General features: G+C 40.4%; 1 protein-coding gene across 1 annotated transcript in view; it reads left to right on the forward strand.

Moving 5' to 3' along the window:
• The window catches only part of NR6A1 (nuclear receptor subfamily 6 group A member 1), a 111559-nt gene that overhangs the window by 38289 nt on the left and 57200 nt on the right, over positions 1-16070 (forward strand). The window contains exon 5 of the mRNA XM_089659074.1: positions 5753-5808. Within this exon, the coding sequence (XP_089515200.1) occupies positions 5753-5808 (56 nt within the window). The remainder of the gene's footprint in view (positions 1-5752; positions 5809-16070) is intronic.

Below are 16070 nucleotides of genomic sequence, written 5' to 3' on the forward strand. Positions count from 1 at the left end.
CTCAAAAATATAAAATTTCTCCAGTGCAAAAAGTTCTTCTCAGTGATGAGGCCTCTTACCAGACAGGAATTATTTTGAGTTACAGATATCGCCTATGCTTTATCTCCAAACAGATGGCCAACACTTTCACCATCAGACCTCTGAATACCTCCGTGACCCTGTCAGTAAGATACAGCAGTGGTGTCTCCACAGCAGGAAAGCACACCTTAGCCTTCACTCCAAACAATGCTCTCGATCATAGATACTACCAAAACTACGACCACAGAACCATCCAGAGCCCCTGTGCATGATGACGTTATAATAGGAGTCCTCTGGGATTGGAGGCTTCACGCTGGACAGTCCCACAGACGTGCTTTTGGTTGTGTATACTGCTTGTTTATTCCTCTTACATGTACGTGCAATTAGCATCTATTAAGGAGGTTTTTATAGTACTGCTCTGTGAGGCTTCTCCTTTTTTATGCCTAATACATATCTATGCTGGAGAGGGTGTTTTTGAAAAAAAAAAAAAAAAAAAAAAGCTAAGGCACGCTTTCCTGCTGTGGAGACACCACTGCTGAATATTACTGATGGAGTCACAGAGATTTTTGGAAGTCTGATGGTGAGAGTGTTGACCATCGGTTTGGAGATAAAGCATTTGTGATCTCTGTAATTCAAAATCATTTCTGTCTGGTAAGAGGCCTCATCGTTTGAAAAGCGCTTTTTGCACTGGAGCACCTTTATATTTTAGTACGGACTATGGATTTATCTAATATGAACTTTGAATCTTTAATTTGATGATATGTATTTTTATCAATATTGGTTATAGATTTACACTTTCTAATAGGTATTGATCTGCATAGGTATATAATATAATTTTTTTCACTGAATATCATTGTGTATGAATTTGTATCTTCTTAATCATGGGTATTGATTTGTAACCCTTTTTTTCACTTAAAGGGACAGTGTACTTTTTCTTACTGGAGACCAGTAAAAACAGCCATCTCTTCTTTATTTGAAAAGTATTTTGGTCAATTTAGAATTTTGTAAAATAGACAATGTGCCACATCGAACAGCACATTCTGGTTTTCATGTTAAAGTAGGACTATAGGCATTTCTTTTTTTATTTTGGATAGAGCAGTTATAACCCCTATCAGATGTTTTTCATCTGTGTCTCAATTTTGAGATTTCCCTTCCCTTCCTGTCCTACAGCCAAACAGGAAGTGAGAGGAAATCCCTGCAAATTGAGGTAATTCCTTGGGGACCCCCAGGCCACCAGAACTAGTGTTTCCATTGGAAGATTTCCCCTATTTTACTTTTCTGTGGATAACCCAGCATTTGAGATTTTCTTTTACTTTCTCTTTCAATAATAATGGTAAACATTCTCCAATCCACAATATCCAAAAACTAAAAAAAACAAAACAAATGTTTGCCTTTAGTTATACTTTAATGATAAAAAAAAGCAAAAGAAGTGTGGATTTGAATGATTTTAAGTTAAAGGGGAACTAAACCCTCCTCTCCTTTACAGCCAAAAAAGCTGTGATCTTGGCCTCTGCTAGATCTGCAGTCACCATGGTGGTACACGTGATCAGTTATGACACCAGCCATTTGATGGCTTGACAGTTCGGTTGAGAACACAACCAGCTGTGACAGTTATCGTTCATGGCATGCCTGGAATGTAACTGTTTTAGGAAACCGTTAAATCGATGGGTTTAGTTCTGCTTTTTAAGCAGCCATTGTACTTTGTGGAGCAATTGCTGGTGCAAAATTGTGTCTGTTTAGTGGAGCAATCCACATCCTGACAGATTCAGTGGCATTGTAGGACCCAACAGCATAGTATATTGGCCATATTATTGTTTTCTTTGTTATTAGCAATACTTTGATTATGCTAAACTTGCCACATGGAGGCTAGTCCTACTGGCATATCCCAGAATTGCTGGGTTAACCTTGATTTTTCTGTGCTTTTACCTTCAATGTTTTTTTTTTTTTTTTTAGCTGGCGACAGGTTGTCTTTTATGGGCAGTATAATCAGTAAATACAGCCCTGACATGTCCTCAGGGAACCTAAGCAGTCCCAGCAACACCTGGACTTTCTGGGAAAGTTAGCAGTTGGAAGTATGATAACGAGTGGCGATTAGGAGATAGTATGGCCTTGAGAACATTTTCATCTACTGACTCACACAATAGGCATTCACAGCAAAATTAAATAAGAAACTATAAGCAACAGCCTTGAACCTCTGACACATGGGTGTGTTCAGGCTTTGGAAACCAATTTAGTTAAGAAGGTGGTTGAACATGCATGCAGAGCGTGCTTCATGCTTGCATGCTCAACTCAACTGAGTGCATGTTTTATGGCTATGTATTGCAATGTACATCACATTGGAGCAAACTTCTTGGGACTACATAATTATGGCAAGGGGGAATGGTGATTTCAAGTGTACAAAGACTCTCTGTTTTCAGTACAATTACTATTTTGTATCAACATTCCTCAAGCCTTCAGGGCAAGTCAAGAGATAAACAGCTCTGAGATTAAATCGGATACCAAACAAAGACTGGGCACTAGAAGGACCTGTTTGGATGGACTCTGCTCCTAGTAAATTCAGGTCTTCAGTGTGTCAATGGTTAATCAGGATCAATGCCTTATCTCAGCTTTATCTGAGCTATTCCAACAATGAACTGATCATGATAGAAGTTGAAAAGGGTTATCAATTAGTCATTGGACTAACATTTATTTTAAAGGCACCATAATTTTGCAAAGTACCCCTGTCTGGATAAAGAGATCACACCCATATTGGATGCTTTAGGCAAAGTATGTTTTTTTTTTTTTTTCTTCTTCTTGCAGTAGGCTAAAGTATCTGTTTGATGTGTGTGTGTGTGTTTGCTGTTTTATCTGCAGGGGGCTGGAAATAAAGGTTGAGACATGATTAAAGTGTATTCTGAACTCAGTGGACTGTGCAAGCTGATTACAGTAACTTTGGGGAGGGGGGCACATCCCAGATACTGCATGAAACATCTGTTGTGTTCCTTGCCAAATGCACTGGGACCAGTCTGTACAGTTTGTGTTCTGGGTAAATATCAGCAATGTCTAACATTCTCTTAAAGCCAGTGGGTGTGCAAGTTTTCAAGCTTAACCCTCACTACCTCTCTGAAAGAAAATGTTGCTTTTACAATATCTTTTTTTTTCTCTTAGGCCAGATACGTTTTATTAAAAATTTTTTGTTTAGATAATTTTACAGTTCAAACAATAGCATCACCGTTGGTGCAAGAAAATAGTTATTTCCCACACACATATAAAAAAAAAAAAAAAGAAGCAGATAAACAATCTATTGGTTTACATACAGTCATAATGTCGCAAGAGAGTGCATAGCTCCCACTAAAAACAAAAGTATATATGCAAAATTAAAAGAGTATATTAGATAGACAGTAACAAAACTGGGAGCTCCCAGTGGAACATCCAATCATGAAATAAAGTCAAATGCTAAGATCAAAGACATGGGGTTGATTTACTAAAACTGGAGAGTGCAAAATCTGCTGCAGATCTGCATAGAAACCAATCCGCTTCCATTTTTTTTAGTCAAAGCTTAATTGAACAAACTGAAGTTAGAAGCTGATTGGCTACCATGCACAGCTGCACCAGGTTTTGCACTCCCCAGATTTAATAAATCAACCGCATTGTCAACAAGTTTCTCCCAAGAAGGCAGATGTGCTCAAAATGTAAGGAGCAGTGTTAAAGCAGTGGTAAACTTGACATAGGAGAAAAAAAAAATCTCCCTGCAAGGTAATGTCATTATGTGCTAGTATGCATCGCATATTAGCACATTGTGAAAGACTTACCTTAGAACGAAGCCCTCCAACGGCGAGCTCTTACCGTTGATAGGGCTTTCATCTTCACCTGGACTTCCTTCCATATTCGCAGGCTTTGGCCACTTGATTGGCTGAGTCGTAATGATGTCACTACTGGGCATGTGAGCCTCAGCCATGGCGCAAAGATCTGAAGGGATGGCGTTCCTTCAGAGCGCATTCACAGGTGACATCACCCGCTGCAGGGACACTGAATATCTCCTAAACTGTGCATGTTTAGGTGATATTCCTTGTACCTACAGGTCAGCTTTGTTATAAGCTCACCTGTAGGTACAAGTGTCCAGTGGGAGTTACTGGTTAAATAAAAAAAATCGGTTAATGTATGACCATCTTTGAAGAAGACCAGTAAACTAGCCAGCAACACCATAGTAGTGTATACAGGTAGAACTCCTAGATTGATAGGTAATTTTTTTCAAAACAATGATGCTATTCATTTCTAGTATTTGTCTCCAATGTTGAAGTCTGATTGGATACCAATTTAGGTACAACCACTCTGTGCTACGAAGAGCGCTCTAGATGGACCAAGCTGGTATGACATCTAGTAAGGAACGACCAAAAGAACCCAAAACACATGACAGTGAATTATTGTTTATTGTAGAACTGAAAACAGAATTAAGTGTAGATGTAACTTCTTTCCCTCTAATACTACCTGAACAAAAAAAACAGATAATGGGACTGCCAGGAAATCTCTGTGATAAGTAATACATATCTGTAAGTGTTTACCTACATTACATGTATGCATGCAGCTAAATGTGTAAAGCTGGCCACCGATGGGTAGAATTGCGAACCAAAAATCTTAGGAAAACAATGTTCTAAGTGTATTAATTTTTTTGAATCATTATTGGGTCAAATTGGTATTGATTTTCTAACGTAGTGATGAGCAGGATGCTCTTGAATGAATGAATTTCTAACACTAAACATACTCATTCAGGAAAGTCCGTTAAAAGCAAATTAAATCTTTCAAACAACATTCGAAGGTTATGAGAATTTTTGTACATATTTTCCTGAGACGTTTCCTAAGAATTTTTGTTTGAAATTCTATCCATCTATGGCCAGGTTAGATGTCTTGCAATTTTAAGTCCATATAGACATTATTAGTGCAATAACAATTGTGCTTACATTGATATTTAATTCCTTTTATTCCTGTATTAAACAAAATCACCCAAAACTAAAAAAACAAATTTTGGAATAATGTATTATTATGGATATAAGCCATATTAATTGCTATCTCTTCTGGCAATGTGGGGTGGCGTAGGTTGGGGGTTTGTGTGAATGGGAGAATCCTATTTTATTTATTTATTTTAATCGGCCTACTGACTGCACGGGAAAAAAAAAAAAAAAGAAAATTACCCATCTATGGCCAACTTAAATCTCTCAAACACCTAAGAAGCTCATTTAGTGTGATTACGAAGTTATCTCTTTGCTGCTCAGGTATTGCCCGAGGCATGGGTGGAATACATCTGTATACTAGTCTTTTGTATTTTCATTGTATAGCCTTTTTATACTTCTCTGTACAACTTGTTTAACCAGTTGGGTTTAAAATCCTCTTTTTTTTCTGAGACCTTATCTGCAGACTCTAGCCTACCAAAATTTTGTAGTCACTAATATACACAGTATACCACTGATATATATATATATATATATATATATATAGAAAACAGTTTTACTGCAATGTGCTTTTGATTTGATTTTCGTTGCGAGTATGTAGTACAACTTTGGATGTAGTTAGTATATTCTATGGTGCCAAATTACACCAAAGTAGCACAGTGTACAGTGTGTGTGTAAAAAGATAAAATTTTTTAATATAGAGCAAAATACATTTCTACATGGCAGTCTTATCTTCCTCATTCAGTGTTTGTAAATCTAGAGACCTTTTATAAGCTAGTATTAAAAAAAACTGTTTTCTTCCTTTGCAGCTATTAGAGAAGATGGGATGCCTGGTGGAAGAAACAAGAGCATTGGTCCTGTACAGGTAAGACTTTGGGAACCTATCAAATCTGTGTGCCTTAGGGCTCATGTACACTGCAGCTGATAAACTCACGTTTAGAGCTATTCAGCGTTTTTTTTCAGCAGCCCCTGAACTCACCCTAAGGTTTTCCTATGTGTCCATGTACACATCTTCGTTTACAGGCATTTGAGTTTACAGTCGTTTTTTTGAACGCAGAAAACTTTCGTTCAGCAGTCCATTTTATCAGTGTTTCAAATGCAAAGTGCTTGTAAACGCGGCAAATCGCGTTTATAAGCATTTGCGTCTGAAAATTTTTGTTAACTCTTCCAGTTCCCGATGCTGTCCAGAGAAATCATCATGAGAAATGCATGCAAATCGTTTTCAAGGTACTCAGATGGACAAAACACTGAAAACAGGATATTCCTACTAAGCTTGTCATGCATTGTAATGACCAATTCACACCTCAGAACTCTCCCACCCTTGGAAACGAAACAATAGATATGTTAATGTCCATTCACACCTCAAATTCCTCCTGAAGACCCCCTGCCAGGTGGCCTTAATGACTCACTCCACCAGACACCTTTCCCACCCTTGGAAACAAAAGAATGTTAATGAGCAACTCTCACCTTAGCTAATCTCAACACATACTGCTGTCACTGCTTCCACTCTCGGTTTTTCTCTGAAGCAGTCTGAAATCGTTAATAATTTACCACTTTTCAGTGCATTCTGGGCATTTGGGAGGTTCTCCTGTGCTTATCTTTAAAAAACGCTTCTAAACGTGTTATGCAAACACAGCTAAACAGACTTTTAACCTACGTTTTCCAGCAGTCAGTTTCCATCGTTCAGAAGTGTCCCGTGTACATGGGGCCTAAGAGCTGTCTGTGGGGATGTTAGCCTGGGCTTTTGTGATTTTACTAACTGCGTTTATTATTATACCTGGCCCTCAGCCTCACTATATGTGCATATTTAAATTAGCATGACACGGACACATCAGCACTTTTTCCTCCCACTGTCACACTGATGCCAAGGGCATGGGCATTTCTGTCTTCCCCACTGTTAGCAGTACATTGTAGGTACAAAGATTGAATCATGTGTGTGTAGTGTATACAGCAAATAGGCACAGGTTCTGTTTATTCATCCACATTTAAGCCACCCCCAATATATATGTATATGTAAAAATTCTTTTTATTGCTTTTTAAGCATGACATACAGCGTAAAAACAGTCCTAACGGACTCAGATTGACAATGAAACAAATATTCCAATGCTACAGCATCAGCAGCCAGCATAGCATAATGATCATCAATTTCAGGTATCACAAGTGAGAAAAGTAATACAAATACATACAGGTATAGCAAGGTTCCACCCTAGCCAGAATAGTAGATTACTAAATATATAGAAAGTGCAGTGCTAAAATAAGTGAATGATAATATAGTGAAAATAAAGTGCAAAGTCAATCAATCTGACATAACAAAAAAAAAAAAAAAGATCAGTGGAACACTCAAGTGCAGCATATAAAAATCAAATATAAAAAATGCTCAATAAATCATTTAATAAATATGAATCCGTAAAGTGCAGCATAAAAGTGAGAATATATCAAGTCCATAAAATATCAATGCAGTAAGGATATAAGTTCGGCAATCATGGTGAAATATTGTGAAGTGATCCAGTAGGGAATCCTCCACCTCTGTCAGATGTACACTCAACAGACATCTACTGGTAAACAGCATGTAAGCACATCTCATTTGGGTACAGGTAACAGCAATTAAGCCTTTACAAGGAATGCTCAGCCAAGGGCAAGAAACTCAGGAATAGCTCACAAGATGGCCGCCGTTCTGGCCTTTGGCAACAGCGGCGTGACAACAGCAAGTGCGACTCCACCCCCCGGCTCGTATCGTGCGCATGCACGTCTTCAGAGGTACACTCACTAGATTACTAAACCAATAGCAAGGGTCCCAAAGAGTGCCTTATGACCGTTTAACTTACAAAGTTGGCCTGACTAAGAGAGCCAATAAACCAACAAATAGGCTCTACAAGCAAGGTAATACCCGTAAAACTAGACCCAAAAGATAAAGGATATTAATCGGAGACCATAGACATGGAGTTAACCCAACCTCCCCAAAACTTGTCAAATTTAGCAGGAACCCCCCTGTTGGCATATGCAACTTTGTAAAGAGGGAGGGCCTTGTTTATCATAGTTTTCCAGGCTGAAAAAGAGCTGTAGTTTTCTTCCATGATAGGAGGCTACATTTTCTGGCATAGTACAATAATAAAGTAAGCAGGGTGCGGATGAACTCTGTGGGGGCTGGGAAATATTTTCTTAATACAAGAAGTCACATACACCATTGAACATAGTCACATCTGTCCCCAGACATTGATCTCAAAAAGAGGGAGGCAGGAATCAAACATTTCAGTAAATATTTACCTTACCTTAAAAACACAGCATACAAAGCATATGTTTCCTCCCAAGCATAACGCCATTACAACAGTACATGTCTATAGAAATAAAAATCTATCAATTGCTTCTTGTAGTATACTCAAACTAAAGCAGATAAGCCCATTTTTTTATTCAGCCAGCTGTTTGCACAAAATAAAAGATTTGATTCCCCCATCCACACACTCAATTTGGATGGTGGCATCCTCCTCACTGAACTTTTGTATTCTGATATTAAGGACTTCCCAGCCATGAGAATACATTGATCAGTACTGCCGTCTACTTAAAAGCTTGAGGCTCTGATTAAGTGGAAAAATACAGACAGGCTGATTGTACAGAAGTTGATCAGTAAATCAACTTCTGTACAACCAGCCTGCCCATACATGGATCAAAGTTCATCTGGTCCCTGCTGATATGGCCAAATTTCAGTCAATATATGGCCAGATTTAAGTACAGGGGATATGAGTACTTTCCATCAAATATGGGTTGGTATGCAGTTATGACACCAAGATCCCACTAAATAATGGAAATGGTATATCAAAATTGCCTGCTATACAACTAGGGGCAGTAGAGAGCAGAATACTTAACCACTTGCCCTCCAGAGGATTTACCCCCCCCCCCCTTCCTGACCAGGCCATTTTTTGCATTACAGTGCTGCCCTATTTCAACTGGTAATTGCGCAGTCATGCAATGCTGCACCCAAACAAAATGTATGTCCTTTTTTTTTCGCACAAATAGAGCTTTCTTTTGGTAGTATTTGATCACCTCTGGGTTTTTTATTTTTTGCGCTATAAACAAAAACAGACCAAACATTTAAAAAACAAATGATATTTTTTACTTTCGGTTATAAAAAAATATATAGTAAACTCAAAGTCATAAATTTAGGCCAAAATGTATTTTCTACATGTCTTTGGTAAAATAATTTTCAATAAGTGTATATTAATGGCCTTGTGTGAAAGTTATAGCGTCTGCAGACTATGGTATGGATACTGCAATTTACGCCATTTTTTGCTATACAGCGCTGCTCTAGTTTAACTGACAATTGTGCAATCATGCAATACTGTACATAAATGAAATATATGTACTTTTTTTCACACAAATAGAGCTTTCTTTTGGTGGTATTTGATCACTTCTGGGTTTTTGGGGGGTTTTTTTGCGCTATAAACAAACAGACCAAAAATTTTGGGGAAAAAAATATATTTTCTCATTTCTGTGTCACGCCTAATTCCTTGTCTGCTACAGACACGGCCTCTTTTTTGGGGTGTCCTTTGGGTTGGGATACCAGTAGTGGCATTGGGAAAATGCCTCTCATGCAGCCGGCTAACTGCATCTGGGTTGGAGGTTTGGGCCACAGCACCTTCTGGATATAAAAGGACCGTGATGATTTCTTCCTAGAATTTTAGGAAGGATCCACTACGTCCAGTTGTTTTGTAAAGCACAAAAGCGTTCTATATAGCCAACTGAAATAAACACACTTTTTTGTACCAGCGTCTGTTTTTATGGGAAACTAAGTACGGTTTCATCATCTGGTCATTGAAGTTGACCCCTCCCATGTTAAGGTTATTGTCGTGGACACAGGGACTTCTCAACAACACCAGCTGCCAAGGAAATTTGGATGGTCGTGTCTGCGTAAATGGAAGACAGGACAAAAACATCCCATTTGTCCTGGCGATTAGGTCGCACGGTGCCACATGTTCCAATTCCAAGATTGTATAAATGTCTAAATAGTGGCACGCTTGTATAAAAATTGTCCACATATAAGTGGTACCCCATATGGAAAAAGGATGACATCAAGTCCCAAACTATCTTGCCACATGACATGACATCTTTTTCCCTCGTAAATCCAAAACTTGCATGTATAGCGTGTTGCCCTCCCACAGGTCTTATACATCTTGACCCCATATCTGGCACGCTTGCTGGGGAGAAATAGTTTGAATGTAAGGCGGCTAGAAAAACTAATGAGAGACTCATCAACACAGGTGTTTTGCTGGTAAGTGTAGACATCTGCAAATTTTTGGTTAAGGTGATTTGCGATTTTGTAGAGCCGGTCAAATTCAGGGTCACCCCGAGGATGACAGAGTGTATTGTTGTTGGAATGCATACATTGCATTATATTCTCATATGTATGCCTGGCCATGGCAGCAGAGAACATGGGCATATGATGAATCTGGTCTGTGGACCAATACAACCGCAATTAATTTTTTTTTTTTTTAGTAATGCCCATGTTGAGGGTTAGGCCCAAAAAACCGTTAAATTCGGAAACCGTAATAAGCTTCCATGCAAATGGTCTGGCAAGGTTTAAATATGGGTTGGCAGTGATAAATTATTGTGCATATAAATTGCTTAGATCTACAATCAATGCATACAGATCTTCCGTGAAAAGCAGCTCCAAAAAAAATCAAGGGGAGTAGTTAAATTTGATGTTTCCACCTGAATTCCGGGTTGGGCAGTGAATGGGGGAAGAACGGATGCTGCAGAATTTGTGAGCTGCCAATCAGGATTTGCAAGCACATCCGGAAGGACACTATGGGCTTTATGGGTTTGTGTGCAAATTCTTGGTGACTGCGGGGCACTACTTGTGCTTGCCACCGAACCGGCTTGTACTGCGCTAATGGGACTCGCCACATCGCCAAGTGATGCTGCAGTGCTGGTATGTAGAAGACCAGGATGTACTGGGCTGCTGGTGCTTGCCAGTTCACTAGAAGGTAGAGTGGCACTAGTACTGGCACTCTGCTGCATATGAGAATCATCATGCAATTATACCACCTCAGTAACCTGGGAATGGGTCGGGTATGACTGGCTTTAGCAGGGACCTCTACTCCATCGTCTGAGCTATCTGTCAGGGTGCTGCTGCTGTCTACAGGTTCATATTCTGAGCCCGATTCTGTCAGGCTTCCCTTTCGCTCTCATCTCACATGGTCAGAGTCCTGTAGTCCTCTTCAATAGAGTACCTTTTGCTGGACATTTTGGCCACTAAATTCCCGCGACTCACGGGAAAAAGAGCACCTGACTGTCAGAGACTGCTTGAACCACTACAAAAAAAATTACCTGAAAGTGCTAGAAGAGATCGGGCCTGATTCTGTGCGAACACTGGTTTTGTGTGCAATGTATCAAGTGACCGTGATCTACTAACACTGCACTTTCTGGGGGGGGGGGGGGGGGGTTAGAGTAGGGGTTAAACACAGGTGCTGGCAGGTGCCGAGGCTAATCTCGCTAACGCTGCGTTTTTGGGGACACTATACTATTGTGAACGCTGGTATAGTTCTGATCTGATCAAAGATATTGATCCGTTCAGATACTATACTAGCAATTGAAGTGTATTGTGTATGTGAGCGTGTTCCTGGCAATCAAAGGGTTAAATGTGATGACTGATGTAGTGGTGGGCAATCTGACGCTATCTGGGAGGGATGCTAAGGCTATCTCAAGTCGCTGGTGACTAATACAGTGATCAGTAAAAAAAAACTCTGTACACTATATTAATGACACTGGTGACAGGACAGTGAAGGGGTTAACTGGGGGGGCGATCAGGGGTTAAATGTGACCTAGCTGTGATTTTACTGTAATTGTGTGCTGCTTTTACTTACGTGGATCTACTTTCTTCTGTCTCTGGGACAGAATGTGTAAATGTAAACACAGGTACAGGAAGATGTCTGATAGGGCAGGGATCAGTCAGCAGATCCAGGCCGAACATCACTGGCCTGAAACTGCTGATGATCTGTCGGACACCAATTCACGGCACCGCCCGGTCGGCACGCGTACATCCAACCCGCAATCACAGTGGGAGCTCAAATCACGTAAATATACATGATTTTGCACGGAGAGTCCGCCCTGTAGCAGTATTTCTGCTATAGTGCGGACTTAAAGCAGTTAATTACCCACTCTGTTATTAATCTAATCAGTTGGGTGGGCACCAGTCCTTGAATCTCCAACCAACTTTCCTATATTTTTAGAAAAATTTTATAGGACAATTCCTACAGTATGTCGATATACCAACTTTTCCCTTAGCAGAGTATTAACCGAGTTTATCCACATGTCATTTCTCAGAGGGGTTGGTGATGTTACATGCAATTTCGCCATATTTTGGCAATTTTGCCATAGTAGGGCGTATTCTAGCTCAGTGCGCCCCACTTTTATCATAATCCTAGGCATGCTCACATGTTGTCACATGGTTTTGACTTTTTAAGGCACCTGCACTTTTGCCGCGTTTTCAATGCGTTTTTTTTTTCTTTTTTCTTGCTGCTAAGCAGATTTAAAATACAAAATGCTTCAAAAACACAGCAAAAATGCACTACATGCTTTTCTGCAGTGTTTCCATTGAAGTGTAATGAACAAAAAATGCAACTTTTTGCGTTCAAAAAAGTCCCTGACCCTTTCCAAAAAACGCACTGGGGTAAAGCTAGGAACACCAGCCAAGCTTTAGTCTGTTTGTAGCCCTCTCTGTTCAACAGAAGTAGATTGTTATATTAGCTTCTCTTGAACTGACCAGCTGGAAAACTTTCTCTGATCAGCAGCTGCAGTGTCCTCTGATAATGGCGAGCCCCCGCTGTTAGAATACAATGTCCTGGTGGCGGGATTTCTGCATCCATCTCCATTCTGTGGATGGAGGAAACCAGTGCCTGATGGCTGAAGGAAAAATAAAAAAAACAAACCATGTGTACCCAGCTTAACCGCTGCCCGCCATATAAGGTAATGACGGGCGCAAAGCGGTTCTCTCGTTCTGGGAGGATGTCATTTGACATCCTCCCACTCTAACCCCGCATACGCGGCTCCGGGAGCGCGCAGCGATCAGTGGTTCGCTGTGTCCCCCGGACACAGCGGATCACCGATCAACGGAAAGAGCCGAAGATGTCGGCTCAGTCATGTGATCAGCTGTGTTCAATCACAGCTGATCGCATGTAAATAGGGAAATGCCTGTTATCGGCATTTCTCTCCTCACGAGCTGTCACGCTGGCAATCGGCATTCCACAGAGAGGACATGTACACTGATCATCAGGGCACTGATGATCAGTGTGCCCTGATGATCAGTGTAGCCCGAGCAGTGCCACCTGTCAGTGCCCATCAATGCCAGCTGACAGTGCTCATCAATGCCACCTGCCAGTGCCTCATCAATGCCGCATATCAGTGCCTACCAGTGCAAATCAATGCCACATATCAGTGCCCATCTGAGCTGCCAGTCAGTGCCATATATGAGTGCTGCCTTTCAGTGTCCATCAATGCAGCCTGTCAATGCCCATCAGTGCCACCTATCAGTCCCCATCACTGCAGCCTCATTAGCGCACATCAGTGAAGGAGAAAAATCACTTATTTACAAAATGTTATAACAAAAACTAAGGAAAAAACTTGTTTTTTTTTTTAAAACATTTTCAGTTGTTTTTGGTTTAAGCAAAAAAAAAAAAAAAAACCAGAGGTGATTAAATACCACCAAAAGAACGATCTATCTGTCTAAAAAAAAAAATGATAAAAATTTCATATGGGTACAGTGTTGCATGACTGTGCAATTGTCATTCAAAGTGCGACAGCACTAAAAGCTGAAAACTGGCCTGAGCAGGAAGGGGAGTATAAGTGCCCTGTAGGCAAGTGGTTAAATGTAAAGCCAGGTATATTACCCCTGTGGGTATTGTTAACAGTATTGTATGTTATTGTACATATTGTTTGTACTTTTTCCTTGTTGATTGAAAGTGAGCATGGTCACCTTATCCCAAACAGCAGTGATGCACAGAGGCCTATTGCTTTCTTTGTTGCCTGCTGATATAGTAGTGTAGTATTCTTTTCTCATTCTATACATCAGTGGTCTCCAAACTGTGGCCCTTTGCTTAATTTTATCTGGCCCTTCAGGCACCACTGATATGAGTCACTATTCCTCCAACTGACACCAAAAGCAGGGCAATAAGTCCTGCATTGACACCAATGATGGGGCACTATTGCCTCACTGACACCAATGATGGGGCACTATTCCTTAACTGACCCCAGTGATGGGGCACTATTCCTTTCACTAACACCAATAATGGGGCACTATTCCTTTCACTACCACCAATAATGGGGCATTATTCCTTTCACTAACACCAATGATGGGGCACTATTCCTTTCACCAACACCGATAATGGGGCACTATTCCTTTCACTCACACCAATAATGGGGCACTATTTCTCTCAATGACAACAATAATTGGGCACTATTCTTCCACTGATACCAATGATGGGGCACAATTCCTCCCATTGACACCATTGATGGTGCACTATTCATTGAACTGATGCCAAAGATGGGGCACTATTCCTCCCCCTAGTACTAAAAATGGAACACCATTTACTCCCACTAATGCCAGGACAAATTTCTACTCCCACTGACCACAGTCCAGCCCCCCTAAAGTCTGAACAACTGTAAATTGACCCTTTGTTTAGAAAGTTTGGAGACCCCTGCTATACATGATTCAGATAATATAGATGATTCATGCGTTGGAAGTTACAGTTGAAGAGAAGATGAGGCAATGTTCGTTTCTGGTCATCTACCTCACAACTCTTTTGTGACAAAGCATAAGTGGAGTTTATATGGTTACTTTGTTGGGCCAAATAAATCATTTGCTGCTTAAGCACACGGAGTGCCGTTATCTTCGCAGGAATATCATTTTCTAGCACATATTAACATTCTGTAACCCAGTCTTCGCAGTGAAATATTTCAGAGTTTGAAAAAATCATTCTAAATAATGGCAGGTCTCTGGGGATCTGTATTTGTAGCGGATTCACTCTTCGCCTCTTTGACTATTTTCTTGTTTTAAAGCTCTAAAGTCTAAAGGTTTTTTTATCTTTAGTGCATTCTGTGCATTAAAGTTACTAAATGCCCCACTTTTCTTACACACTTACCTGGCTTCACGTCAACACTTGAGCTCTGTCTCCAGCTCCAGCACTGCTCCCCTCGCTTCCTTGTTTCACAGGAGAAAATGAGGGCAGCTGAGCCATAGGTTCCTGCTGCTTTCAGTCAAACTCCTGTGAGGAGGGAGTGGAGGCATGGCTTATTGGCACTGTGTGCGTTCCAGGAAACACACAGCCCGGGTCGGAAATGTGCACACATGGGTGCCTGCTTAGCACCTGGCTTATTACTGAACCAGCAGGGACGGCCAGAAGAGGAGGTAAGAAACCTTTCTGTGCAAATATCGTTGCTCATAGCAGGTTGGGCCTCGTTCACTTGGCCGTATTTAAAATGGAATTTACCCAAAAGGGGAAGTTTCACTTGTTTGCATCCCCTCTTCCTCCACTGCCACATTTGGCACTTTTTTTTTTGGGGGGGGGGGGTACCTGTTTTTGACAGGTACCCACTTGCACTTCCAGGTCAGATCTCTGTGAGGAAGTTAAGCCTCTCCTCCTTTCCCCCACAGCCTTTTGGGACACACATAGATCTCAGAAGGCCAGGTGCAGAAAAACATACTCCCCGTATGCTTAAATATGCCCATGTGAACGAGGCCTAATATAACCTCTTTTGGTATTAAAAATAATCATTTTTAGTATCAATTTAATCTTTCTCCTTTTTATTTTACAGTCAAGTAGCGTGTCTATAATATACAGTAAATTATAATGTATTGAGATTGGTTACCTGAAGGTGAAAGTCACATATTGTTAATAAAAGCAAAATTGAGTATTGCTTTAAAAGTCAAGTGTCATTTTTTTTCTGCTTGGCTAAAAATAATGGAAAGAATTTCAAAATTTAATTTCAGTCTTTTGTTCTATTTAACAAAGAGGATAGGGCAAGGTAATCCATTTTCTCTAATTATCACCTTCCGTCTTTGCAACAGATGCAAGGCTGAAGTACATACAAGCAATTTTTTGTAAACATATGATTGTGATTCCCTTATCGCTGCACAGC

Source organism: Staurois parvus, unplaced genomic scaffold (genome assembly GCF_062004578.1).
Source record: "Staurois parvus isolate SC_StPar_1 unplaced genomic scaffold, SC_StPar_1.0 ptg000002l, whole genome shotgun sequence".
Lineage (NCBI taxonomy): Eukaryota > Metazoa > Chordata > Amphibia > Anura > Ranidae > Staurois > Staurois parvus.